The sequence below is a fragment of the Oncorhynchus nerka genome, linkage group LG5 (assembly GCF_034236695.1).
Source record: "Oncorhynchus nerka isolate Pitt River linkage group LG5, Oner_Uvic_2.0, whole genome shotgun sequence".
Lineage (NCBI taxonomy): Eukaryota > Metazoa > Chordata > Actinopteri > Salmoniformes > Salmonidae > Oncorhynchus > Oncorhynchus nerka.
Window position 1 is genome coordinate 53,551,772 of NC_088400.1, and position 27,793 is coordinate 53,579,564.

The 27,793-nt window shown below is 43.5% G+C and overlaps 1 protein-coding gene across 1 annotated transcript; it reads right to left on the bottom strand.

Moving 5' to 3' along the window:
- On the bottom strand, positions 1-27,793 carry LOC115129629 (pyridoxal kinase-like). The gene is made up of 11 exons (XM_029660208.2): positions 27,524-27,793; positions 22,794-22,848; positions 15,786-15,890; positions 13,809-13,892; positions 9,371-9,405; positions 7,852-7,937; positions 6,722-6,767; positions 5,313-5,424; positions 5,046-5,182; positions 2,856-2,922; positions 1-2,685 (listed from the first exon to the last, which is right to left on the bottom strand). Exons 1-11 carry the CDS (start codon positions 27,785-27,787, stop codon positions 2,567-2,569), a joined length of 1,110 nt encoding a protein of 369 aa, XP_029516068.1. The 5' UTR covers positions 27,788-27,793; the 3' UTR covers positions 1-2,566.

Here is a 27,793-nt window from a genome sequence, read left to right on the forward strand (position 1 = left end):
TAACAGGATTCATATTAACTTTATTGCAATTTCATGTCTGTATCAGGAAACAGCCAGTTCGGCACTCTCTAACATAATTTGATTTCACAAGTTTGGCACAGACAGAGAAACCATATCAATATTATATCTGCCCAAGATATGTAAATATACAAATACACAAAAAAGTATATGAATGTTTTGCACGTATAAAACGAACAGTGTAGATTATCCTTGCTAGACCTTACATCCAATTAAGACCAAAATAAAAGACATACGCATGGTAACATTGAAATTTGAACACACAAGGATCATATATCAACAAATGTTGAAATGATAGATCTCCAGCATTTCACACATTGTAAATAACAAATAACAAACAACACAAAAACATACAACCACAAAGTTAGTGACGTGCTTACAATGATCATACACTGATCATGATCTAAGCACCGAACATGGACAATTGATTTAAGAATCAACATACCCAAAACCATTGTCCTGTTGTGACATGTGAGGTAAAACGTGTCTAAACCACCACTCCTCCACTGAAATAAGTGCCTCAGGTTCTATCCTATCCCTGATCAGTATTCTGCCCTCAGCTGTGCATGTATTTCACAGGGCTTGATTGATTGACATATTGTTGGTTGGTTGATTTTTGCAGGCCAGATATTAGAGGTCGACCGATTAATCGGCATGGCCGATTAATTACGGTCGATTTCCAGTTTTCATAACAATCGGTAATCGTCATTTTTGGACACCGTTTATGGCCGATTACATTGCACGCCACGAGGAGACTTCGTGGCAGGCTGACCACATGTTACGCGAGTGCAGCAAGGAGCCAAGGTAAGTTGCTAGCTAGCATTAAACTTATCTTATAAAAAAACAATCAATCTTAACATAATCACTAGTTAACTACACATGGTTGATGATATTACTAGTTTAGCTTGTCCTGCATTGCAAATAATCAATGCGGTGCCTGTTCATTTATCATCGAATCACAGCATACTTTTCCAAACGGGTGATGATTTAACAAGCACATTCGCGAAAAAAGAACTGTCGTTGCACCAATGTACCTAACCATAAACATCAATGCCTTTCTTAAAATCAATACACAATAATATTTTTTAGTTTAAAGAAATTCATGTTAGCAGGCAATATTAACAAGGGAAATTGGGTCACTTCTCTTGCGTTCTGTGCAAGCAGTCAGGGTATATGCAGCAGTTTGGGCCGCCTGGCTTGTTGCAAACTGTGTGAAGACCATTTCTTCCTAACAAAGACCGTAATTAATTTTCCAGAATTTTACATAATTATGACATAACATTGAAGATTGTGCAATGTAACAGCAATATTTAGATTTATGGATCCCACCCATTCGATAAAATATAGAATGGTTCCGTATTTCACTGAAAGAATAAATGTTTTGTTTTCGAAATGATAGTTTCTGGATTTGACCATATTAATGACCTAAGGCTCATATTTCTGTGTGTTTATTATATTATAATTAAGTCTATGATTTTTGATAGAGCAGTCTGACTGAGCGGTGGTAGGCAGAAGCAGGCTCGTAAGCATTTATTCAAACAGCACTTTCCTGCGTTTTCCAGCAGCTCTTCGCAATGCTTGAATCACAGCGCTATTTATGACTTCAAGCCTATCAACTCCCGAGATTAGGCTGGCAATACTATAGTGCCTATAAGAACATCCAATAGTCAAAGGTATATGAAATACAAATAGCCCTATAATTCCTATAACAACTACAACCTAAAACTTCTTAACTGAGAATATTGAAGACTCATGTTAAAAGGAACCACCAGCTTTCATATGTTCTCATGTTCTGAGCAAGGAACTTACATGACACATATTGCACTTTTACTTTCTTCTCTAACACTGTGTTTTTGCATTATTTAAACCAAACTGAACATGTTTCATTATTTATTTGAGACTAAATAGATTTTTATTTATGTATTATATTTGGTTAAAATAAAAGTGTTCATTCTTTATTGTTGTAATTGTCCTTATTACAAATATATATATAAAAATCGGCCGATTAATCGGTATCGGCTTTTTTGGTCCTCCAATAATCGGTATTGGCGTTGAAAAATCATAATCGATCAACCTCTACCAGATATAACCTCGGCCTTAGCTAGACTGGGCCACCACATTGCCACCGTAGTTAGCTAGTGCTGCAACTCCAATAGGCCTAAGCCCTGTGATGCCTGGCCTTGGAATAGTCTAGGCCTGGGCTGGGCTGTGAAGCTGTGTGTGCAGGACAAACCAAGAGGTTAGGCGAGCTCATAGAGGGAGTGGGAGAGATGAAGAGAGACCGAGAGAGACCAGGTTGTCAAAGGGAGGTGCGCGAGGTGCAGTAGGCCCCACCCCAGTCCACTCACGTCTTCCCCTCCTCTGCTCACCCCCAGTCTGTCCATCCATACCCTGCTAAGTCTCCTCATATGGAAATGTTGTGCTCTGTAAGAGATTTCTAAGGCAATGTCACATTACAGATAAAAATGTACAACACCTATACATTGTGCGGTTGTGGAGCGGGTGGAGGGGTGGGTGGGGGAGGGGGATGGGATGGGATGTGGGGGCTCTATAGGGTTAGGACAGTAGCCTCCATCACGATGGCGGGGTCCTCGATGTCCGCTTTGCTCTGAACCATTCTCAGCTCCAGTTGAGGTGGGCTGGGTTTTCGGCCAGGCCCTGCTAACTCTGAAAGAGAGAAAGATGGAGGGGGGGAAAGAGGAGAGAGAGAATCACCCAGAGAAAGAGAAAAACAAAAGACAGAAGGAGCAAAAGAACGCTCAAGAATCTTAAACACGAACACATGTACACACAAACACTTCTTAGAGTGAGTAAAATGATGCTTGATTTTGTCTTACCGTGAGCATAGGAGATGGTCCTCTTGATAACGTGATGCATGACTGAGAAAGTCTTCTCACATGCAGTCTAACAGAGAGAGAGAGAGAAAGACAGAGACTTGTTTGTCAAAGCAATATTGAAACTTTCAAAGGAAATGAAGCCGCCATCCTGATCCTTCTTTTACAATTGCAGTTTTAAAATCCTAGGACTGAGCACCCCGTCAGTGGTCCAGACAACGTTTGAAACATTGGGAAGAGCGCCAGCATACCACAACTATCAAGTTACCTTGAGAATTATTCGGGGAAGTTCGAATGGTGGGAACGTAGCTGACTGATTGATATCACTATTATTCAAAGTATGATGCTGACAGTATCAGTGGTGAGATTTAGCTATAAAACCTAGACGCTGCCCCTCCAATCTATTCTATTGATTGCTTCTGTGACAGCAGGGACAGCGCCACGGAGGGCCATTACTATCACACTCCGGGGTGAAGTTTCCCCTAGATTTCAGATCATCTTCCCCTTCCCCAATCTTCACCATTAGTGGGGGAAATACAAAACTGACTCAAGATCAGCATGTAAGGCAGTGGTCCCCAACCGGTCGATCGCGATTGGTCCATCTCCAAGCCATTCCTACTCAATCACCAAAACATTTCTGTAAAAAAAACGAATGATAAAGCCTTGCGTTCCTCTTTAAAAAAAAATGGTTTCATGCTGTTGGGGTAGGTGCACTTGATTCAGCAGCCCTAGTGCCAGGAAGGCAAAGTGTTACCATTTTAAACGATTTCATGTGTCTGAAGGTAGAACACCGCCTACCCGGCAGGCCCAGAGAGCAGATCAAGTGAACCTAAAGGTCTACTGCTAGCCAATCCCAGCTCAGATCACCGTGTCTAGTTCCCTTGCACCATATGCTGTAAAAAGAAGCCTCGAACGCACAGCAAAGTTGGTAATGTGAGACTCAACGAATACAGCAAAGTGCTGATGTTTTTATGAGTAAGTTCCTGTTTAAGTTATTATTCAGCACTGTCAACACTTTGTTCAACAGTTTTATAAGTCATACAATGTGCGTTCTCCCTACTTCCCTACAACCAGCACTGCAGCTGCAATGAATAAGTATAGGAAAGTGTTTCGATAAGCTTGCTTAGTTATTATTAGAGGCTTGTGTCTTTTTTAATATCAAAGAATATTTAACTTCTCTGGTCATTGGAGTAACAACATGAATTGGTACATAAGGCAGAAATAATGCAGTGCGACTTAAGTTTTGCCATCAGCTGGAAGACTGTGTCCCCTTTTCCGAGCTGAGGGAGAGAGAGAGAGGGATGGTGAGTCGGATAAGAGGCAGCCTCAACGCTGCTCCCTCCCCTCAGATTGATCATCAGACGCAGGCCATCAGTCTAGTAAAAAAAAAGAAGCTAATTATTATGCTCACTCAGCTGTGCCTCACAAGGACTATAACAAATGATCTATTACCAGTCTGATCATATACCAAACTGTCACGCCCTGATCTGTTTCACCTGTCCTTGTTGATTGTCTCCACCCGCCTCCAGGTGTCGCCCGTTTCACCATTATCCCCTGTGTATTTATACCTGTGTTTTCTGTCTGTCTGTTGCCAGTTCATCTTGTTTTGTCAAGCTTACCAGCATTTGTCCTGTCAGCGCCTGTTTTCCCAGCCTCTCTTTTTCTCGTCTTCCTGGTTTTTGACCTTCGTTTGTCCTGACCCTGTAACCGCCCGCCTGATCAATCTGCCCGTCCCTGAGCCTGCCTGCCGTCCTGTACCTTTGCTCCTACTCTGGATTATCGACCCCTGCCTGCCTTGACCTGTCGTTTCCCTGCCCCTGTGGTTACATTAAACATTGTTACTTCACACAGTCTGCACTTGGGTCTTACCTTCGTACCTGATACCAAACATTTTGAAACCATTTCAAAATGGTCTGAGAAGAACAACTTTGGCAGGGCAATTCAAGCGTAGCCAATATGCAGTGATACTATATTGGGCCTATAGCCTATTGAACAAACCTCATTGCTACAGAACTGTTTTTAATTGGTTAATGTTGCATAGGCTTACGTTTTTTTAAGTCATGTTTAGATCTCGACTTGCATTTTGACTCAGAAATGGTTAGTGACCAATGATCTATGGGCAACTTCATCTCAGTCTTTGGTGCCAAATCAGTCCTCTAGGTTTTATAACTGGCTTTAGTGTACACTGCAGACCTTGAGGTCGTTGGGGTAGTGGTGAGTCCAGGCCAGCAGCATCGCAGCAAACAGGTCCCCTGTCCCCACAAACACAGCGTCCACCTTGGGGATCTCCATACGGACCCTCTGGGTGGACTTGGTACCATCAGGCATCACTGGAGATGCAAGAAGAGGAAATGTTACACCAATGACCAATGATTCACAGATGGGATATAAAACCATGACAGTTACATCAATTACTAATGGTCATTGTTAGTTTGCCCACTCTTGACCACACACACTTACACGTCCTCTGGCTGCCCAGGGACACAAGGAAGCGGTCACCCAGACGCGAGGGCAGGTCAGAGCTGGTGATGACCACTGTGTCAGGACCCATCTTATGGAGCAGGTCCATCACCTGGGAAAAGAGGCAGCAGCCAGGGGAAAAGGGTCAAAGGTCAACTACCTGCTACATCTAATGGTGCCACGTCCCTATTCAAATACTTAAAAAATGCACCCTTCTGTGTAGAGCCATGGTTGAGCTGGTAACACCCAGCACATATTCATGCCTCCCCTGCAGAGACAGGGCTCCAATCCCCGTCTCCACCCTTCTTGGGAATACAGATATGCATCTGTTGGTCACAGATACCTTAAAAAAAAAAAGGTAGGGGCATGGATCAGAAAACCAGTCAGTATTGGCGGGAATTGGAACACGCTGTCGTACACATAGATCCAGATCATCCCAAACATGCTCAACGGGTGACATGTCTGGTGAGTATGCAGGCCATGGAAGAACTGGGAAATGTTCAGCTTCCAGGAGTTGTGTACAGATCCTTGCGACATGGGGCTGGGTATTATCATGCTGAAACATGAGGTGATGGTGGCAGATGAACGGCACGACAATGGCACGTCACAGTATATCTGTGCATTGAAATTACCATCAATAAAATGCAATTGTGTTCGATGTCCAAAGCTTATGCCTGCCTATACCATAACCCCACCGCCACCATGGGGCACTCTGTTCACAATGTTGACATCAGCAAACTGCTCGCCCACACAACGCCATATATACTGTCTGCTATCTGCCCGGTACAGATGAAACCTGGATTCATCCATGAAAAGCACTCTTATCCAGTGTGCCAGTGACTATCGTAGGTGTGCATTTGCCCACTGAAGTCAGTTACGACGCCGAACTGCAGTCAGGTCAACACCATGGTGAGGATGACGAGCACACAGATGAGCTTCCCTGAGAAGGTTTCTGACAGTTTCTCTTCGGTTGTGCAAACCCAGTTTTATCAGCTGTCCCGGGGGCTGGTCTCAGACGATCCCGCAGGTGAAGAAGCTGGATGTGGAGGTCCTGTACTGGTGTGATTACACGTGGTCTGCGGTTGTGAGGCCGGTTGGACAAAGTGCCAAATTCTCTAAAACAACGTTGGAGGCGGCTTATGGTAGAGAAATGAACATTCAAATATCTGGCAACATCTCTGGTCGACATTCCTGCAGTCAGCATGCTAATTGCACACTCCCTCAAAACTTGAGACATTTTTTTTTAAATACACCATTTCTTTTTGCCTTGAGGAAATCACAACTGTCATGGAAGGCTTGGTGAAAACGATGGTGTGGATGCCATCTGCTTACTTAAGGTTTGACATGACTTGATGACAACTTTGCAACATAATATATTTGTTGCATGTTCTATGGCATCTAAGACTCACCTCCACTGCATCTTTCTCTGTGCTAATGTTCTTCCCTGTCAGGAGCCTGGAGGACAAACATGTGCACATTAATAAGGTCACACACACACACACACAAACACACCCATGGTAATTTAACCTTGGCACCAGAGGAGGCTGGTGGGGGGAGCTATAGGAGGACGGGCACATTGTAATGGCTGGAATGGAATAAATGGAACAAACACATCTGTTCCATTCATAACATTCCAGTCATTAGAATGAGCCCGTCCTCCTATATCTCCCCCCACCAGCCTCATCTGCTTGACACTAACACCACATTCATTGTAAACAGCAACCAACAAACAGTCTAAGGAAGAGTCTGTTTAGTGTTCTTCTATAGTGTTCTAGTGCCATAGTGAGAGACAGTGAGCAACATTTACGCCATCATCTCCAAGTTAAACAACTGAGACTATCATTAGGCTGTGGAAACACTTCAGACACAACGGACAGTATATTATTATTCATCTGTAATTCCATGGGTATCCACCAGAGGGACCCTGTGCACCACTAGAACTGGGATTGCAGTGACGAGCGAGGAGGTGATTCAGAAGTAGGGTTGAAAGGAGGGAGGGTAGAAGCAGTGGAGCAGACACACACAAACCGACACAGCACACACAAACCAACACAGCACACACAAACCAACACAGCACACACAAACCAACACAGGAACAATGATGGAAGAATACAGACAAAAACACAAGCAAACAAACACAGAGAGGAGTGACTGGGTATCAAGAACCATCAACTCAGTGTAGCAACCACCTTACTGACATGCTACACACCATACATAGGCCTTTAGTGTATCTGTATATCATTTGATGGGATAGTGAGTAAAATTACATCAATGTAGTTGATTAGGATGTGGATGAGGCTTCGTGATACTGATAGTAACAGATACGACACAATCCCTGGGGTGCTTTAACGCTCCATCTCTCACACACACACACACACACACACACACACACACACACACACACACACACACACACACACACACACACACACACACACACACACACACACACACACACACACACACACACACACACACACACACACACACACACACACACACACAGCAGGAGCAGCCTTATAGGTTCACTATTACTCACTCTGCTTCAAACTGATTGGGTGTGATGATGTCGGCCACTGGCACTACCTTGTTCTTGTAGACCGGGTGCAGGTTCTCAGGAACGTACTGGAGTCAGGAAGAAACACATCAGTACCGGTGAGCAGGTACACACACACACGCAAGCACACACACACACACACACACACGCAAGCACACACACAGGGTGCATCTCAATCACCTGAAGTGGCTGCCTCTCCTCATCAGCCCTTATTTATCTACACCGAGCTGAAATTGCTGCCTAGCTCAGATCAGAGCAGATGAAGGAAAGGGGACAAGGAAAGGGGACGAGGAAAGGAAGCAACTTTAGACTACTGAGATGCTTAGCAAGGAAAGGATGGATGCATTGAGCCAATCAGAATGATGAGCACATCTTGTCCAAACAAACAAGTATACACACCATTTTTCTCAATGTCACTATATACATCAACAAACAGTATGCATGTATGCCCTTGTGCTCTCTCTACCTATCAAACACACATACAAACTCTAGTGTACGCACACACACACACACACACACACACACACACACTGTAACACGTACGCACGCACGCACTATGAGTCACAATCGAGCAAATTATTCCGCATAATTTTCTCCGTACAAACAGCGAGGGCAGCTCGGCTCATGTTAATTTCATCTGTCACTGTGAAATGAGATGTGGTCTAACCTTCCCCAATCCACCCTCTGCAATACTCACACGTCACACACACACCCACACCTTGATGCAACAATGACATAATGTCAACTGATCCCTGATGCTCGGGGGGCGAGATAGAGGGAGAAAGACAGGGACAGGAAGAGACAGACAGAGAAGGGACATGGGACAGCAGAAAGTGAAAGTGGGTCTCTAAGGCCACGGCCACATTGTGACTTTGTGTCTGAAAAACTTGCCAGTGGTTTTCTTTTTCTTTTTTCTTTCTTTTTCCTTTTTTTGTTGAAATTTTACCCCTTTTTCTCCCCAACAATTTCGTGATATCCAATTGTTTAGTAGCTACTATCTTGTCTCATCGCTACAAATCCCGTACGGGTGCCAGTGGTTTTTCAACGGACAATGGAGATCATTATCCATCAAAAAATGCTCAACATGCCCTTTTACCTATGCAGCTCATCCAAAAAGAGTTGTCTTGAACAGACAACTGATGAGTGCATATAAGATTTCCGTTTATGTGTCTCAGTGTGGCTGCGGTCTTAGGCTTAACTCATTGGTTCAGGTAAAGCTGAAGGTCAGCGTTGCCCCATTGAATGAGATTGAGCAGGAGTAGTGACATCACTTACTAGTACCATCTGATCCCTCATTAAAGGCACAGTACTCTCTGGTGGCCTAGATTGTGTAGGATACATACCTACCACTGTCAGTGTGGGTTCAAATCCGACCCACTGTCTATGATGAACTCTTCCAATGAACTCTTCCCCACTATTCTCTTTTCATGATCTTTTCTGCTCTGTTCAATAAAACGTACAAAATACAGGCAGCGTAACACAAAAACACAAAAGTACTCACCATGGAGCCATGGTCCCCCAGCACCGGGTCACACACTGAAAAGGCAAACGAGAACACACTCAATCCCTAACACAGATCTCTCAAGTTTTACACAGACATTACAGATGTTTTTGTATCGAAGTTAACCTGACCCAAGACGTCTTCTGACTAGGTTCATCATCAGCTAATTACATCAAACACCTGGGTCCTATTCACTAGACACCACACAGAAGAGAACGGGACGAAATGGGGATGGACAACACGAACAAAGAAATTCTCGTTTTCATTTTCCGTTGCAAAATGTTTTGCTATGTTGTACACTAATGAATAACGACACTGCCCTCAGAACAGACTGTAAACATGCGCTTACAGCAGTTTTATTCATCCTGCTCCTACATGTTGTTCAGCTAATTTACATGGAAATGCATGGGCGTTATTAAATTATGTCAACTTTAATCTTAGTTTGCAGCTTAATTGACAATTATTTACTTGGGACTCGCTGATACAGATACAACGGTCCTGTCAGCACTTTTTCTAAATGCATTAAGGGCTTAAGGCGTCTGCATACTTAGGTTCAGAATTTAAAAAATAGGCAGAATTCATCTAAAATAGAGGGCATTCGGGAAAGTATTCAGACCCCTTCCCTTTTTCCACATTTTGTTACGTTATAGACTTATTCTAAAATGTATTCAATAAAAAAAAATCCTCATCAATCTACACACAATACCCCATAATGATGAAGCAATTTTCTTTGGTAATTTATTGAAAAATATATTTAAAATAAATCTTATTTACATAAGTATTGAGATACCTTTGCTATGAGACTTGAAATTGAGTTCAGGTGCATCCTGTTTCATCTTTGAGATGTTTCTACAACCTGATTGGAGTTCACCTGTGGTAAATTCAATTGATTGGACATGATTTGGGATGGCACACACCTGTCGATATAAGGTCCCACAGTTGACAGTGTATGTCAGAAAAAAAACAAAGCCTTGAGGTAGAAGGAATTGTCCGTAGGGCTCTGAGACAGGATTGTGTCAAGGCACAGATCTGGGGAAGTGTACCAAAAAATGTATGCAGCATTGAAGGTCTGCAAGAACACAGTGGCCTCCATCATTCTTAAATGGAAGAAGTTTGGAAGACTTAATAGAGATGGCCTCCCAGCCAAACTGAGCAATCGGGGGAGAAGGGCCTTGGTCAGGTAGGTGACCAAGAACCCAATGGTTCCTCTGTGGAGATGGGAGAACCTTCCAGAAGGACAACCATCTCTACAGCACTCCACCAATCAGGCCTTTTTGGTAGAGTGGCCAGACGGAAACCACTCCTCAGTAAAAGGCACATGACAGCCTGCTTGGAGTTTGCCAAAAGGCACTTAAATGACTCTCAAACCATGAGATGAAACCAATATTAATCTCTTTGGCCTGAATGCCAAGCGTTACGTTTGGAGGAAACCTGGTACCATCCCTACGGTGAAGCATGGTGGTGGCAGCATCATGCTGTGGGGATGTTTTTCAGCGGCAGGGACTGGGAGACTAGTCAGGATCAAAGGAAAGATGAATGGAGCAAAATACAGAGAGATCCTTCATAAGGATCTGCAGAGAAGAATAGAAGACACTCCCCAAATACAGGTGTACCAGGCTTATAGCATCATACCCAATAAAACTGTAGGCTGTAATGGCTGCAAAAGGTGTTTAAACAAAGTATTGAGTAAAGTGTCTGAATACAGTTGAAGTCGGAAGTTTACATACACCTTAACCAAATACATTTAAACTCAGTTTTTCACAACTCCTGACATTTGATCCCAGTAAAAATTCCCTGTCTTAGGTCAGTTAGGGACACCACTTTATTTGAAGAATGTGAAATATCAGAATAATAGTAGAGACAATTATTTATTTCAGCTTTTATTTCTTTCATCACATTCCCAGTGGGTCAGAAGTTAGTATCAATTAGTATTTGGTAGCATTGCCTTTAAATTGTTTAACTTGGGTCAAATGTTTCAGGTAGCCTTCCAAAAGCTTCCCACAATAAGTTGGGTGAATTTTGGCCCATTCATCCTGACAGAGATGGTGTAACTGAATCAGGTTTGTAGGCCTCCTTGCTCGCACACGCTTTTTCCGTTCTGCCCACAAAGTTTCTATGGGATTTGAGGTGAGGGCTTTGTGATGGCCACTCCAATACCTTGACTTGTTAATGACTGCTGCCCTTAAGCCATTTTGCCACAACTTTGGAAGTATGCTTGGGGTCATTGTCCATTTGGACGACCCATTTGCGACCAAGCTTTAACTTCCACATCGTTTTCCTTCTCATGATGCCATCTATTTTGTGAAATGCACCAGTCCCTCCTGCAGCAAAGCACCCCCACAACATGATGCTGCCACCCCCGTGCTTCACGGTTGGGATGGTGTTCTTCGGCTTGCAAGCATCTCCCTTTTTCCTCCAAACATAAGGATGGTCAATATGGCCAAACAGTTCTATTTTTGTTTCATCAGATCAGAGGTAATTTCTCAAAAAAGTATGATCTTTTGTCCCCATGTGCAGCTGCAAACCGTAGTCTGGCTTTTCTATGGCAGTTTTGGAGCAGTGGCTTCTTCATTGCTGAGCGGCCTTTCAGGTTATGTCGATATAGGACTCATTTTACTGTGGATATAGATACTTTTGTACCTGTTTCCTCCAGCATCTTCACAAGGTCCTTTGCAGTTGTTCTGAGATTGATTTGGACTTTTCTCACCAAAGTACGTTCATCTCTAGGAGACAGAATGCGTCTCCTTCCTGAGCTGTATGACGGCTGCGTGGTCCCATGGTGTTTATATTTGCATACTATTGTTTGTACAGATAAACGTGGTACATTCAGGCATTTGGAAATTGCTCCCTAGGATGAACCAGACTTGTCTATAATTTTATTCTGAGGTCTTGGCTGATTTCTTTTGATTTTCCCATGATGTCAAGCAAAGAGGTACTGAGTTTGAAGGTAGGCCTTGAAATACATCCACAGGTACACCTCCAATTGACTCAAATGATGTCAATTAGCCTATTAGAAGCTTCTAAAGCCATGACATCATTTTCTGGAATTTTCGAAACTGTTTAAAGCCACAGTCAACTTAGTGTATGTAAACTTCTGACCCACTGGAATTGTGATACAGTGAATTATAAGAGAAATAATCTGTCTGTAAAAAATTGTTGAAAAAATTACTTGTGTCATGCATAAAGTAGATGTCCTAACCGACTTGCCAAAACTATAGTTTGTTAACAAGAAATTTGTGGAGTGGATGAAAAACAAGTTTTAATGACTCCAACCTAAGTGTATGTAAACTTCCTACTTCAACCTACTAACCCCAGTTTTTGCAGGGGTTAGTCTTAATCACACAATTTTACATGTGACTAAGATGTTTGGTGCAGTATTTCTCATGTGAAAGAATGTGCATGAAAACTAGTCGTCACTTGAAGACTGACAACACTTCATGTTCTCACTCCTACTAGGAGTAGTACTGTTGACCAATCACTGACAAAGGGGGCTAGACTTCGCCTACCGAACTTCGGCTTGCCTCAGGAAAAATGTTGTGTGCACAAACAGCCCAAAAAGAACCTGCTGAAGACCAAAACAAACAAAATGTTGTCATAATATATGCATGACCTGTTTCAACTGGGAAGCATACGGCAAGCTATATTCTACATCAAGCTTGTCATTACCCTGAAACCCGGATGAAGGCAGCTTAGCTGTCGAATAACAGCTGTCAGCTGCTCTGACATCAGCTGTCAGAGCAGCTTACCGATCATTGCACCTGTACATAGCCCATCTGTAAATAGCCTACCCAACTGCCTCATCCCCATATTGTTTTTGTTTTTTTGCTCCTTTGCACCCCAGTATCTCTACTGGCACATTCATCTTCTGTACATCTATCACTCCAGTGTTTAATTGCTAAATTGTATTTTTTTCCCCACTATGGCCTATTTATTGCCTTTACCTCCCTAATCTTACTACATTTGCACACACTGTACATGGATTTTTCTATTGTGTTATTGACTGTATGTTTGTTTATCCCATGTGTATCTCTGTGTTGTTTTTGTCGCACTGCTTTGCTCTATCTTGGCCAGGTCGCAGTTGTAAATGAGAACTTGTTCTCAACTGGCCTACCTAGTTAAATAAAGGTGAAATAAAAAATAAAATGTAAAATCTATTACATGTATTGCTTCTGGAGCCATGAGAGTGTGAGGCTTTTCTTTTTTTTGTGTCCTTACGCTTCTGTCAACACCAACCTGAAGAGGATGATACAATAGCTAGGGCCAGGAGTTTTTCCAGACCAGTTCTCCCTGGTCAGGTGGTCAGGACAAACTCTTGGCCCTAACAATAACCCATACAGGCATCTTGAACTTGTGATCAGTAGTGGTCGAACCCCACCCTGTTGATTTGAACAGATGTGCAAGACACACACACATAGGGGTAACAGTGAGGGATACACACCATACACAAGTTTAGGATTGGCCCTCTTCAGCTCTTGTACGATGTCCACAACCATCTCCAGAAAGGAAGTGTCTCGAGTGTACCCTGAAGGGAGAACATGATTCTGGGTCAAAACCAACTCCTTAATGTCTCAATAAAGTTTTATACAGTTCACTGCAGACAAAACCAAAACCTCACCCAGGGCTCTAATGAGAGGATCAGGGATCATGGAGTGACAGTGAGTGTGTCAGTGCTTTCTCAGAGTGGACACAATTAATGCTTCTTCGTGGACCATGTCACGCCTGAGATTTTCATTGTATTTGCATAGAGGCAGGTGGAGTCTTTTCTGCAGTGTTTGTGTGCATGAGAGCAGGACCTGCTGTCGCTGCAGTGCTGGCTGTACGTACAGTAGGTAGGAGATAAGGGCCAGAAGAGAGGAAGACAGAGAGGGAGAAGATTCAATGGGAATGCTGATGTAAGGCTTGTTTGTGTGGGTGCCTCACTTGTCCTCATGGCCAATTTAAACACACAGGGGCTAACTGTCTCAACACCAATTCCCTTCCTAGTCCCTAACCCTAGACTTTTGCCAGTCCAAAGGGTCTGGATAGGTATGAGTGTAAATAAGGTCACACTGCTTGCTTAGCGACTAATGCTTCCTCCTAACTTGGCTCATACCGAGGGCTCGAACACAGGACCTCTGGCTTGCAAACATACGTGCCCGCCCTCCTGACGCTAGCTTTTTGGCAGCGCAAGTGGGGACACTTCAGACTAAGGTGTGACTTTCACACATCTCTATGCACTACATGAGCAGTGTACTAGTTGAGCTTCCACCATATTTCGTACATTTTACCGATCTGTTAATTACAAAGATTTAGGGCCACGGGAAGAGTTGGGAATAGGGAGCAAATTGGCGCGGCTAGATTCTAACTCAAACTACACTCATTCAGTTTACCCACTTATTGGATGATATACGCAGTGTACTTTATGCCATGTATGTGACCGCAGATACATCTGTAAGTCCCATTTGTAAGCTATGTTTCTTACAGACAAAGTTTCAACTGACAAATGCTGTCTGTCTCACAGCCAATAGTCTTGGTCACTCCTAAGAGTCTATTTAAGGTGAACCTCTTAATTGTTGGTGATATACAGTACGTAGCCTATGTTTTTAGCTGTGCTCACCTCTTAAGTCTCAACTACTCTAGTGTGTCCGTAACAATTACTTCCAAATGTCTAGCAGTCTGTCTTAATAAAAGAGCTGACCAACCAATAGTCTGGTAACTAGAATGTAGCTGTTCCAACACATTCCAGTTTAGTTACGTTTCACACCTTGACAGATTCACAAGGACTCGGGAAAGAATAAAACCATGACCTTCACTCTCTCCTCTCCTCTGCTTGTCTGCTCCCTCTTTCTCTCTCCCTCTCTCTTCTCCTCTCCCTCTCAAGGTGATAGGAGAGGAGGCGTAATCCATCAGGGAGTGCCAGCGTTTCTGTTCCGTCTCTCTCTCTCTGGGCCAGGGCTAGCAGAGCACGACAGCTACCACAGAACAGTGTCTGTGGGCGAACATCTGACAGCCTGACTGACATCAGGTTCTGTAAAACCCTGCAGCCGACACCATCTCTGTCTAGGTGACCTCATGAGGCTCATATCCATCTACTGCTTCCTGTGTTCTCCCTGGAAAGCTACAGGGGGAGCTGAGGACTGACGAGAACAACATCTGTCTGAAGAGAATGTACGCCTTGACCAGAAGCAGGCACTCTCTGAAGCTATTGACTTAGCTAGCTGCTCTCTATAAAATGTTTCTTCAGCTAGCTAACTGTTATCTCCTTTTTCTTCTAGTTTCTTTTTTGACTGTATACTGCAATTCTGCTTTTAGCAGTGAACGTGTACAAGGCAGTCTAACCAATCATAAATAAATACTTGATGTAAACTAACAACCATCCCCAGTCTGCTAGCACTGCTACCGCTAGCCTTCACTTCTTTCTGTGTGTGCGTCTCACCTGTGAGAACATAGTCGTAGTGGTGGACGTTGTTGAGCTTGATCCCCTCGTAGAGGACGTGCAGCTCGTCAGCGGTCAGCACCTGGCCTTTCCAGTGGGAGTAGCCTAGGACAGAGGTCAGGGGTTAGAGGTGAGGGGTCAGGGAGACAACATGACAATTTCCACAACAGAGTGACAACACTTCCCCTGTAATGGATGTAACAATGGTGAAAGCTCCCTCCACCAATGCTTTTCAATCTATGACGGGGATTGAGCCAGTGCAACTTTGGGGAAAGTGTGGAGAATAGTATCTTCATTCATTTCTATGGTTTAAATGATGAAAACTACAGTTGATGTTTCTTCTACACAGAGGAGGCCTAGAGAAGCCCCCAGCCACAGTGAGACGGTGCCGCAGGAATTGTGATGTCACACTTCAGGTGAGTCACCCAGCATATCACATGGTGTGGTGCTGGTTGCCTAGTAACAGGCCAGAAGAAAGCCTGAGGGGCTGAGAGCAATAAAGAGTTGCTGCTGCTCGTCTGTGTGTGTGTGTGTGTGTGTGTGTGTGTGTGTGTGTGTGTGTGTGTGTGTGTGAGGAGAGGAGAGGAGAGGAGAGGAAGGGCTGGCTCTATTTGTCATACTTTTCTGTTGTCGCAATTGCATAACTCGCTGCTGGGAAGAGCATGTTCAGCTCGTCACAATCCAAGACACACACACATACACAAACACACACACACATTTTCTTCAGCACGTGCAGAGTGAAGAAGAGACAGAGATAGACACTGCGTATCCTTCCCCACTGGGAAGATAACCGCCACTGCGTTTTGAGCTGAATCTACCCATCAGGCCCTGCTTCTCTTTGCCCCCCTGAAGCTAACACAGAGAGACACTTACACAGACACACACATTAAAAACACTGTTCTTTAAAACCTTGCAAGAATACTATTGGGCAAGGGAATAGACAAAATGTTACATCCCAAATGGTACCCATTCCCAATATAGTGAACTACTTTTGACCAGAGCCCTTTTGCCACTATAGGAAATAGGGTGCCATTTGGTACACAATCAGAAATAAAACTGCAGTGGCTAGCCTAAGTCATTCACATAAATAAAGTCTTGATCCTCCTCATTGCAGTAATGTTTGATGTGTGATGAGTGGAGAGACCCTTGTGACTGGGGCAGGGTTTTGGCCTACATTGCTCTGATGTTCCAGAATCTAAATGATGTGTGATGTTCCACACATCAACTCAATGAACTGTGTGTGATTGTGTGCTTATGAGAAAAAAAGACTGCTGAGTTAGTAGATACAGTAATGATCCAATCGATATAGCATGTTCCTGTCTCGAAAGAAACTACAGTAAAAACCTGTAACAATGGGCACCCTTAAGCAGTAGTAAAGAGGTGGCATCCTCTCATCCTCAGCCAAAACGGAACTGCTTATAAAGGATAAGTCTGAGCCAAGTCTTTTCAAAAACTAGCTTCCATTAACCCAGTGCAGGGACATAAGAATGCAACAAAAATAACCAGAGGAATGAGTCTGATTTAGGTGGCAACACATTTTAAGGCATTCAGAGATGGATAATTAATGAGCGACGTGTATGGGGTCTTTTAATTATTATGCACTACTTGGGCATCATGATGTCCCAAACAAATCGGTATTTTTGAATTTATTTGTATCCTTAGTTTGACAGAGAGTCATGCTGAGACCAAGGTCTCTTTTACAGATGAGCCTTGTATCAAATACACACCAATACACATTAATATACACATTAACATAAACCAATACACAAAAAGCGAATTAAATCATAGAAAACAAACCCATTCTTCAGTAAAAAGGTTCTTAATTAGCTGTTTGAATTGCCCTAGAGGCACCAACTCTTTTTTCCCACTTGGTGCATTCTAAATAATTAAAACCTGAACATAATAACAAACCTAAGCTTAAATCACTCAGAGCACGTGGTCAAACTCATTCCACGGAGGGCCGAGTGTCTGCGGGTTTTCACTCTGCTCTTGTACTTGATTGATGAATTAAAGTCACTGATTAGTAAGGAAAACCCATCACCTGGTTGTCTAAGTCTTCCCCTGACTCAGAGGTATCATGTAAACTTCAGGACTTAAAGCGGATTTAAACACGGTTGATTTGTACTGTTGGGCTGTATGCAGTCGGTTAGGTGTGAACTCTGTATCAAAGCAAATGGGGGACATTTACCCAATTACCCAGAAGCTGTGGGAGCGTAGGGAGGCTGAGAGGACACAGGGAGCTGTGTGACAAGTGGACAGAGAGGGCTATGGGACTAGCATATAGCATGGTGAGGGCTGAGGGGCCAGGGATTAGCTTGGGCCCCAAGCCCAGAGAAGAGAGCTCTAATAGGGGTGACGATAGCAGGACAGTGCCTCCCCTCGTTAAACAGTACAGATCCTTCTAGATAAATGTTTACCGTAACGGCGACCTGGATCATTCAAGCGGATGAGGTCAGCACAGCCAAGTTGGCTCTTTGACACGGTTGTGCTCTCCAGGACATCTGCCCATGAATGAACACTTAGCAAGAACACACCAGCGGGCACACGAGGCTGGCTGATTCATATGTTGACTGACGCGGTGCAATAGATAGGGTCATTCCCCAAACCTACGTCAGATACACAGTTTACTTTTCCCTCTGCTCCCTTTTAAATCTCCCTCACAATCACTCACTTCCTCTCCCTCTTGCACACGCTGCTCATCAGGGTGAGGCAGGCATCCGTGGTTTTCCAGACGGAGCGATACATGAAGTGAGATGGAAACCGAGAGGAGCCTGACAGTGGTGTGATCTCAATTAGCACTCATTCACATGTTCCTTTCACAGACACACACGGACGTGTGCACACACAAACACACTGGTGTCTACCATGTCATTCATCTTCAGCTCGAAGACCAACAGCCCCCTCCCATCCTAGGCTATAACAGTGTCCACAACAACAAAACGTTTGGCACAATTGTTACACAATAGCACTAGTGGCATCCATTGCATTCTGCTGTCACTATTGACATCACAACAGAGCTGGAGTTTCCTCTGTGGTGGATGTGATGCGCTCATTGGGCCGCCGGCAGGTGACTCATGCGGCAGTGAGGCGTGAACAGGCAGCGAAGTGATTGGGCTGTGATTGGCGGTGCCTGGAGGTTACGTCCAAAATGACGCCCTATTCCCTACATAGTGCACTACTTTTGACCAGAGCCCTATAAGCCCTGGTCAAAAGTAGCATACTATATAGGGAATAGGGGTCCATGGTTTGGGACACAACCTGACAAGTCTTCATAGAATCCCTGGATATCTGAGCGAGATTACTGTGAGACTGACTGACTTCAAAACGGAGCTCCTGTAACAAGGGTGGTTCAGAGAACCTTGTTCGCATGTTGATTAGTAACCTTTCCTGAGACTAAGCCGGCTAACACAATCTTGTGACATACAAGAGAACTACAGTTGGTCACATTGGTGCTGTAACCTGGATGGGTTCATGTGAGGCGCAGGAGGAAGTCAAAGGGGAGTAAAGTGTAAAGGGGGTGGGTCATGTAAGCTTGCGTCATGAGTAACCTTGTCTGAGACCTGATGATTTGTGTAGGTTTAGTGGGCTAACACAGTTTTGTAGGGCACAGAAGACCCAGGTTTGAACCCTGCTGGGAACACTTCTTAATGGATGATCCAAGACACACCAGTGGCACTGAAGATGGCCACAAACTTGCTATTTTATTTAGTAACGTCAAAGGCCTATTAAGCAGGGCAGGTGTGTGTGTAAGAGTGAGAGAGTCAATAAGTGCAGTGGCCTATATTGTAGTGCGGCTCAAAAGCGGCCTCTTGTCATACCATCGTTTCAGTTTCTCTCAGATCACCCGCACTGTCAGCGTGTAGTCTATCCCCCAGTTAGATCCCATGTAGAGCAAAATACAATCCTGAGACTGTGTCCTGAACTGGCCCTGACAGACAATTCATCTCCTCCACTTAAGGGAGGACAAATTGTACATGTGGCGTCACTTTAGCCATTACAACCAGTGACAACTGATAACTTGACACAATGAGGAATGTGACACAAAGCACAAAACCCATTTCTTTTCATCACACAACAGCTCCACTTTCAATCTGGAAGAGATTTTGTTTCGTGTGATAAAGGTTGATTGCAGTCATAGTGAAAATATAATGGAAGGTTAGGGGGTGGCAGGTAGCTTTGGTGTATATGACAATTGTTAGCATATGCAAAATATGGCAAGATCTTTCAGCTATGATAGTAACGGTACCACTGTTCTTCTCTCAAAAATATGAAATAATTTCCTATCAAGAAGGATTAAAAATATTCAAGACAGCAACACATGGTACTTCTATACTTCTAAATTCCATTTCAATTCCAGGCAATTCAGAAAGTACACCAAATTCTAATTCCACATTTTCTTAATTGAAGAGAATTGGAATTCAAAATTAAATCAAATTTTATTGGTCATATTTAGTGCACATGGTTAGCAGATGTTAATGCGAGTGTAGCAAAATTCTTGTGCTTCTAGTTCCGACAGTGCAGTAATATCTAACAAGTAATCTAACAATTCCCCAACAACTACCTAATACACACAAATCTAAAGGGGTGAATGAGAATATGTACATATAAGTAAATGAATGAGCGATGGCCGAGCGGCATAGGCAATGTGCAGTAGATGGTTTAAAATACAGTATATACATGTGATATGAGTAATGTAGATATGTAAGCATTATTAAAGTGGCATTATTTAAAGTGCCATTGTTTAAAGTGACTAGTGATCCATTTATTAAAGTGTCCAGTCTGTCCCAGCTTTGATGCACCTGTACTGACCTCGCCTTCTGGATGATAGCGGTGTGAACAGGTAGTGGCTCGGGTGGTTGAGGTCCTTGATGATCTTTTTGTCCTTCCTGTGACATTGGGTGCTGTAGCTGTCATGGAGGGCAAGTAGTTTGCCACCAGTGATGCATTGTACAGACCGCACAACCCTCTGGAAAGCCTTGCGGTTGAGGGCGGTGCAGTTGCCATACCAGGCTGTGATACAGCTCGACAGGATGCTCTCAATTGTGCATCTGTAAAAGTTTGTCAGGGTTTTGGGTGACAAGCCAAATTTCTTCAGCCTCCTGAGGTTGAAGAGGCACTGTTGAACCTTCTTCACCACACTGTCTGTCTGGGCGGAGCATTTCAGTGTGTCTGTGATGTGTACGCCCAAGAACTTAAAACTTTTCACCTTCTCCACTGCTGTCCCTTCGATGTGGATAGGGGTGTGCTCCCTCTGCTGTTTTCTGAAGTCCACGATCATCTCCTTTGTTTTGTTGACGTTGAGTGAGAGGTTGTTTTCCTGACACCACACTCCGAGTGCCCTCACCTCCTCCCTGTAGTCTGTCTCGTCGTTGTTGGTGATCAAGCCCACTACTGTTGTGTCGTCTGCAAACTTGATGATTGAGTTGGAGGTGTGCATGGCCCTGCAGTCGTGGCTGAACAGGGAGTACAGGAGAGGGCTGAGCACACACCGTTGTGGGGCCCATGTGTTGAGGGTCAGCGAAGTGGAGATGTTTTTTCCTACCTTCACCACCTGGGTGCGGCCCGTTAGAAAGTCCAGGACCGACCCAGTTGCACAGGGCGGGGTTGAGACCCAGGGCCTCCAGCTTGATGATGAGCTTGGATGGTACTATGGTGTTGAATGCCGAACTGTAGTCAATGAACAGCATTCTTACATAGGTATTATTTTGGTCCAGAGGGGGTAGTGCAGTGTGCACTGTGATGGCGAGAGCGTCATCTGTTGACCTGTTGGGGCACTATGCAAACTGAAGTGGGTCTAGTGTGGTCGGTAAGGTGGCGGTGATATGATCATGACAGAAGTGAGTGCTACGGGGCGGTAGTCATTTAGTTCAGTTATCTTTGCTTTCTTGGGTACAGGAATAATCTTGTAGCATGTGGGGACAACAGACCAGGATGGGGAGCGATTGAATCTGTCCGTAAACACACCAGCCAGCTGGTCATGCTCTGAGGACGCAGCTAGGGATGCCTTCTGGGCCAGCAGCCTTACGAGGGTTAACAAGTTTAAATGTTTTTCTCACGTTGGCCACGGAAAAGGAGACGCAGTCTTTGTTAAAGAGCCGCGATGGTGGCACTGTATTATCCTCAAAGCAGGCAAAGAACGTGTTTAGTTTGTCTGGAAGCGTGACGTCAGTGTCCGTGACATGGCTGTTTTTGTTTTTGTAGATTTCCTGTAGACCCTGCCACATACGTCTCGTGTCTGAGCTGTTGAATTGTGACTCCACCTTGTCCCCGTACCGGCATTTCACTTGTTCGATTGCCTTGCGGAGGGAATAACTACACTGTTCATTTTCAGACATATTTCCAGACCTCTTTCCATGGTTAAATGTGGTGGATTGCGCTTTCAGTTTCTGGTTTGGTAGGTCTAATAGTCACAGTGGGTACAACATCTCCAATGCACTTCTTTATAAATGCACTCACGAGTCAGCGTATAGATCAATGTTGGTCTTCTGAGGCTGACCGGAACATATTTCAGTCCGCGTGATCAAAACAATCATGAAGTGTGGCTTCCGATTGGTCAGACCAGCGTTGAATGGTTCTCGTCACTGGTACATCCTGTTTGAGTTTCCGCCTATAAGGCAGAACGAGCAAGATGGTGTCGTAGTCGGATTTGCCGAAGGGAGGGAGGGCTTTGTATGCATCGCGGAAGTTAGAGTAGCAGTGGTCGAGAGTATTAGTCCTGCGTGTCGTGCAATCAATATGCTGATAGAATTTAGGTAGCCTTGTTCTCAAATTTGCTTTGTTAAAATCCCCAGCTACAATGAATGCAGCCTCCGGATACATAGTTTCCAGTTTACATAGAGTCCAGTGAAGTTCCTTGAGGGCTGTCTTGGTGTTCGCTTGAAGGGGAATGTACACAGCTGTGACTATAACTGACAGGGATTCTCTTGGTAGGTAAGATTTCAGTGTATTTCCTGAATTGTCTAAAATGTAAATAGAATTAACCCCAACCCTGCTGTACATTATATGTACCTGTATGATTGGAGAATTGTACCGAGTTGATTGAATCCACCTCAAACCCCAGCACCTGTGGAAGAGACAGACAGAGCATTAATCGAAGCATCGTGCTGAAGACGAACAATGTGGAATCGTATCAAATGCCATTTCATTTCACTGCTTTTTTTCCATTGTTCCCCTCTAATCAAGGACTGATTTAGACCTGGGACACCAGGTGGGTGCAATTAATTATCAGGTAGAATAAAAAACCAGCAGGCTCCGGAGCTCGTAGGGTAAGAGTTGAACACTACTGATCTAGGCTATACAAAAGGCCAGATTTAGAGATTTGGTGGTCCATTTAAAAATGCCATTGAACCAGCCCCCAAAAGGGAAATTCCACCCCCATACATTTGTATTATTCCACAACTAAAAATAAATTTTCGTAGTGTTTAATGCATGCAATTCTGAAATGTATTGTACCTATACAGCTGTTGAGTCAGTGACTAACAGTGAGGATCCCCTGGGCTATTGGGGCCCATTTAATTTGTCTAAGTCCACATCATATGGTGGAAATAGTCCACAAAGCTAGTACAGCCCTACACGTTTTAAATGACCAGCCATTTTACTTATATTTGGACTAGCAGTTTCAGCTACCTGTACAATAGGGTTCCTAGTTGTCTTCAACTAAAATTACATAATGTAACTGGTGCAAAGCCTCACGTTTACACTGACTCCTGCACTGTATTGAGCAGGCTAGCCCATTTTTTTGTTGGTGGGGCAGCCAGAGGAAAATACAGAGCGTAGGGGTTGGTAATGTTCTCTAGTTGCGCCGCGATTGGCTCAGTGTTCTGTCACTCATTGGGACCCAACGTCACCGCAAAATCTACGGGGAGAGCTTGAAAACTCAAGCCCCTTGGGTGCTGCCATAGATCTACATTAGAAGTGTCCATTCAAGAAGGCTCAAGGTCATTGGACACAGATAAAATGATGTTAAATCATGTTATACAGTACCAGTCAAAAGGACACACCTACTCATTACAGTTTTTTTTTGTTTTACTATTTTATACATTGTAGAATAATAGTGAAGACATCCAAATGATGAAATAACACATGGAATCATGTAGTAACCAAATCAAAATATATTTGATATTCTTCAAAGTAGCCACCCTTTGCCTTGATGACAGCTTTGCACACTCTTGGAATTCTCACAACCACCTTCACGAGGTCGTCACCTGGAATGCATTTCAATTAACAGGTGTGCCTTCTTAATGCGTTTGAGAAAATCAGTTGTGTTGGGTCAAGGTAGGGCAGGTATACAGAAGACAGCCCTATTTGGTAAAAGACCAAGTCCATTATGGCAAGAACAGCTCAAATAAGCAAAGAGAAACAACAGTCCATCATTACTTTAAGACATGAAGGTCAGTCAATCCGGAACATTTCAAGAAATTTGATGGTTTCTTCAAGTGCAGTCGCAAAAACCATCAAGAGCTATGATGAAACTGGCTCTCATGAGAACCACAACAGGAAAGGAAGACCCAGAGTTAACTCTGCTGCAGAGGATAAGTTCATTCGAGGTAACTGCACCTCAGATTGCAGCCCAAATAAATGCTTCACAGAGTTCAAGTAACAGACACATCTCAACATCAACTGTTTAGAGGAGAAAGCGTGAATCAGGCCATCGTGATCAAATTGCTGCAAAGAAACCACAACTAAAGGACGCCAACAATAAGAAGAGACTTACTTGGGCCAAGAAACATGAGCAATGGACATTAGACCAGTGGAAATCTGTCTTTGGTCTGATGAGTCCAAATTTGAGATTTTTGGTCTTTGTGAGACACAGAGTAAATAAAGCCACATGATTATCTCCGCATGTATGGTTCCCATTGTGAAGATTGGAAGAGGAGGTATGATGGTGTGGGGGTGCTTTGCTGGAGACACTGTATAGTGATTTATTTAGAATTCAAGGCACACTCAACCAGCATGGCTACCACAGCATTCTGCAGCGATACGCCATCCCATCTATCATTTGTTTTTCAACAGGACAATGACCCAGCACACCTCCAAGCTGTGTAAGGGCTATTTGATCAAGGAGAGTGATGGAGTGCTGTATCAGAAGACCTGACCACAATCACCCGACCTCAACCCAATAGAGATGGTTTGGGATGTGTTGGACCGCAGAGTGTAGGAAAAGCAGCCAACAAGTGCTCAGCATATGTGGGAACTCCTTCAAGACTGTTGGAAAAGCACTTCAAGTGAAGCTGGTTGAGAGAATGCCAAGTGTGCAAAGCTGTCATAAGGACAAAGGGTGGTTACTTTAAAGAATCTAAAATATATGTTTTTAACACTTGTTTAATTGCTACATGATTCCATGTGTTATTTCATAGTTTTGATGTCTTCACTATTATTCTACAATGTAAAACATAATCAAAATACCTTGAATGAGTAGGTGTGTCCAAACTTTTGACTGCATCTACTGTAGCTTTGATAGGACTGATCATTTCAACATCATACTTTCAAAATCTTAGCTAGCAAGCTAGACAAGCAGTCATAATCATGAATCAAGTGGACAATCTACTGGAAAATTATTTTTAATCCTTGTCATTATGAAGAGAAATTATAGATAAAACGTATCGGTGCTCATCGGCCATTGGACATAAACATTATAAAACAAGTTGGAAATCGCATATTCAACAATGAGTGGTTTGGATGGAATCAGTGGCTAACTGCAAGTGTTGCAAAACAATCACCAACCTACTATTCAGTGGAGAGGATATGTGGTCCAAGTCTGGGTTTAAGGGTCTATTTTTCAAGCTTAAAAGGATAAACATTCACATGCAACACCATGGGCCAGAAAAGGTTTATTACATTGGCCGTGCTGTCAATCCAGCCTGACTTCTGCCACATTCAAAACAACGGGATACTCGGAACTGGGAAATCTCAGACTTCAGTGAGTTCAAGACAACTGGGAACTCAGAAAAAAACGAGCTCTGACTGGGAAAATACGTTTTGAACAGTTATCCAACTCGGAATTCCAAGTCGGGAACTCTGGCCTCTTTCTAGAGCTGCAACCTGAAGATCACTGACGTCATGATGCAACCTTGTTTTTTGGGTTCCCAGGTGTCTTGAAAACACCATAAATCCAGAGAATGGCAGACTTTGATCACAAAGTCTGATGACAAAATTTGCCCACAAGAAGAATGGCCGTGCCACCTTCCTGTTCAAGTGATTACAGCACAAAAAGGTGAGACGAAAAAATGTATTGCATGCTGCTCAATAAATGATGTAATATGCCAGGGAGATATGTATACTGTAGCTAAGAAAGTAATACTAAGTGTATGTTGTGTAGTAAACTGTTAGTAGCCCATGTGCCTCTCCCTAATAATTTGGTCCCTTCCCCCCCCATAACTTAGCCTACTGTTCTAATTTGGTGGTGCACATGTAGCCTATAGCCTGTTTTAGAGAAATGTCATCATTGAATATTGAAAGAACTTTCATTGTCTGCTTATATTCCCCCTTTTATTCATCCTATGGTTCTGACTTGGTGTACAGGGAGAATACTGTAAGAACGGCCCATGCCCTGAATTCTGTCGCTGCACATTTCAAAAGTGCTGAACAAATAATTATATTGACTACGTCTGTCTAGACTCGCTCAATAATGTCTTAATCGAAATTACGGATTGCCTCTTATCCGCTTTTTGTCCCCTTATGCCATAGTTTGTACATCTCAATTGTCAGTAGAAGCCACATTTGTTTAAGCAAGTCAGCCATATCAGCTATGGGCAGTAAATGAGGCTAAATGAACTGTTAAGCTGCCAGACAAGGCTTCACTTATGTAGCCAGGTGTAGCGGTGGTAATGATTCACTCCATGGTGCTGAAAAGAAAGCTCTGCTCTTGGGACAGCTTTTTGTAGGCCCTAACAGTCCATCATAGTACAATTAATGTATTGTTTAGTATTGTGTTGTGTAATGGCTTTGCTCGCATGCATCTGCCCCACCAAGATTTACATGCTAAAATCGCCACTTGATATAACCAATTGAAACAGGAGGTAAATCATTTTTGTGAATAATTTTTGGCCTAAGGGTTTAATCAAGATAATTATATTAAAAGCTCCTGTCTCCTCTTTAGTGACGTCAGTCAGAGGAATATACGCTAAATACGTCAGTCATTCATGCAGAATCTCTCTGCTGTCTTTCTTGACTGATAGGATAGCAGAAACATCGGATTCCAGCTAATTGAAACGCCTTTACGGTCATCATCTATGACGGACCTGTACATTTGGATGACAAACAACGCTGTTCAGGGAAATAATGACCACCATGGTACCCAAATCACAGCAGTGTCTAATGTGATGAGGAGGATGAGAAAATGGTGATGTCACGATGGTATTGATTATGAGGAGGAAGAGGATGAACGGATGACACCCGGACCCTATTGACGAGATTGCATTGCTGCAAGAGTAAAATCCGTCACGAATGTCACACACGTCCATACTACAGTGTTGTGCATAATCCGACAGGCATGATCATGGAATGAATATTCTCGCAATTTATCACTGCTGATAACAATATGTCTAATGATTATTACATGTAAAATACACCATCATCTCTATGTATTTGGAGTGTTCAGGAATTGTCATCACCATTGGGAGCACCATTGGGAACGCCAAAAGGGTATTTGCCATGTGACCTTTTGCTACCTGCACGCGCGCACAATTGCGTTACATTAGCTCATCAAAACATTGTATCAGAATATAATAGATTCCTACCTGTAACGGAAATGATGCCGATTTATTGCCAACATATCCCCTGACAACATGACTCTGAATTGACAATACTCTGCATTCCATTTCGTGCATAAAGTTAGAATAAAACAGGCTACACAATCCGCGCAAAACAAACGCAGGTTTTGTGTTCAGGGCTGCACGTAAAGCAGCGATCCCGAGTCCACAATCCAAGGGGTTTTCAGTGAGGGTAAAATCAGAATCCAGCCACAAAACTGAAGGACATAGAACCCACACAGAAACGCTCATTGACGA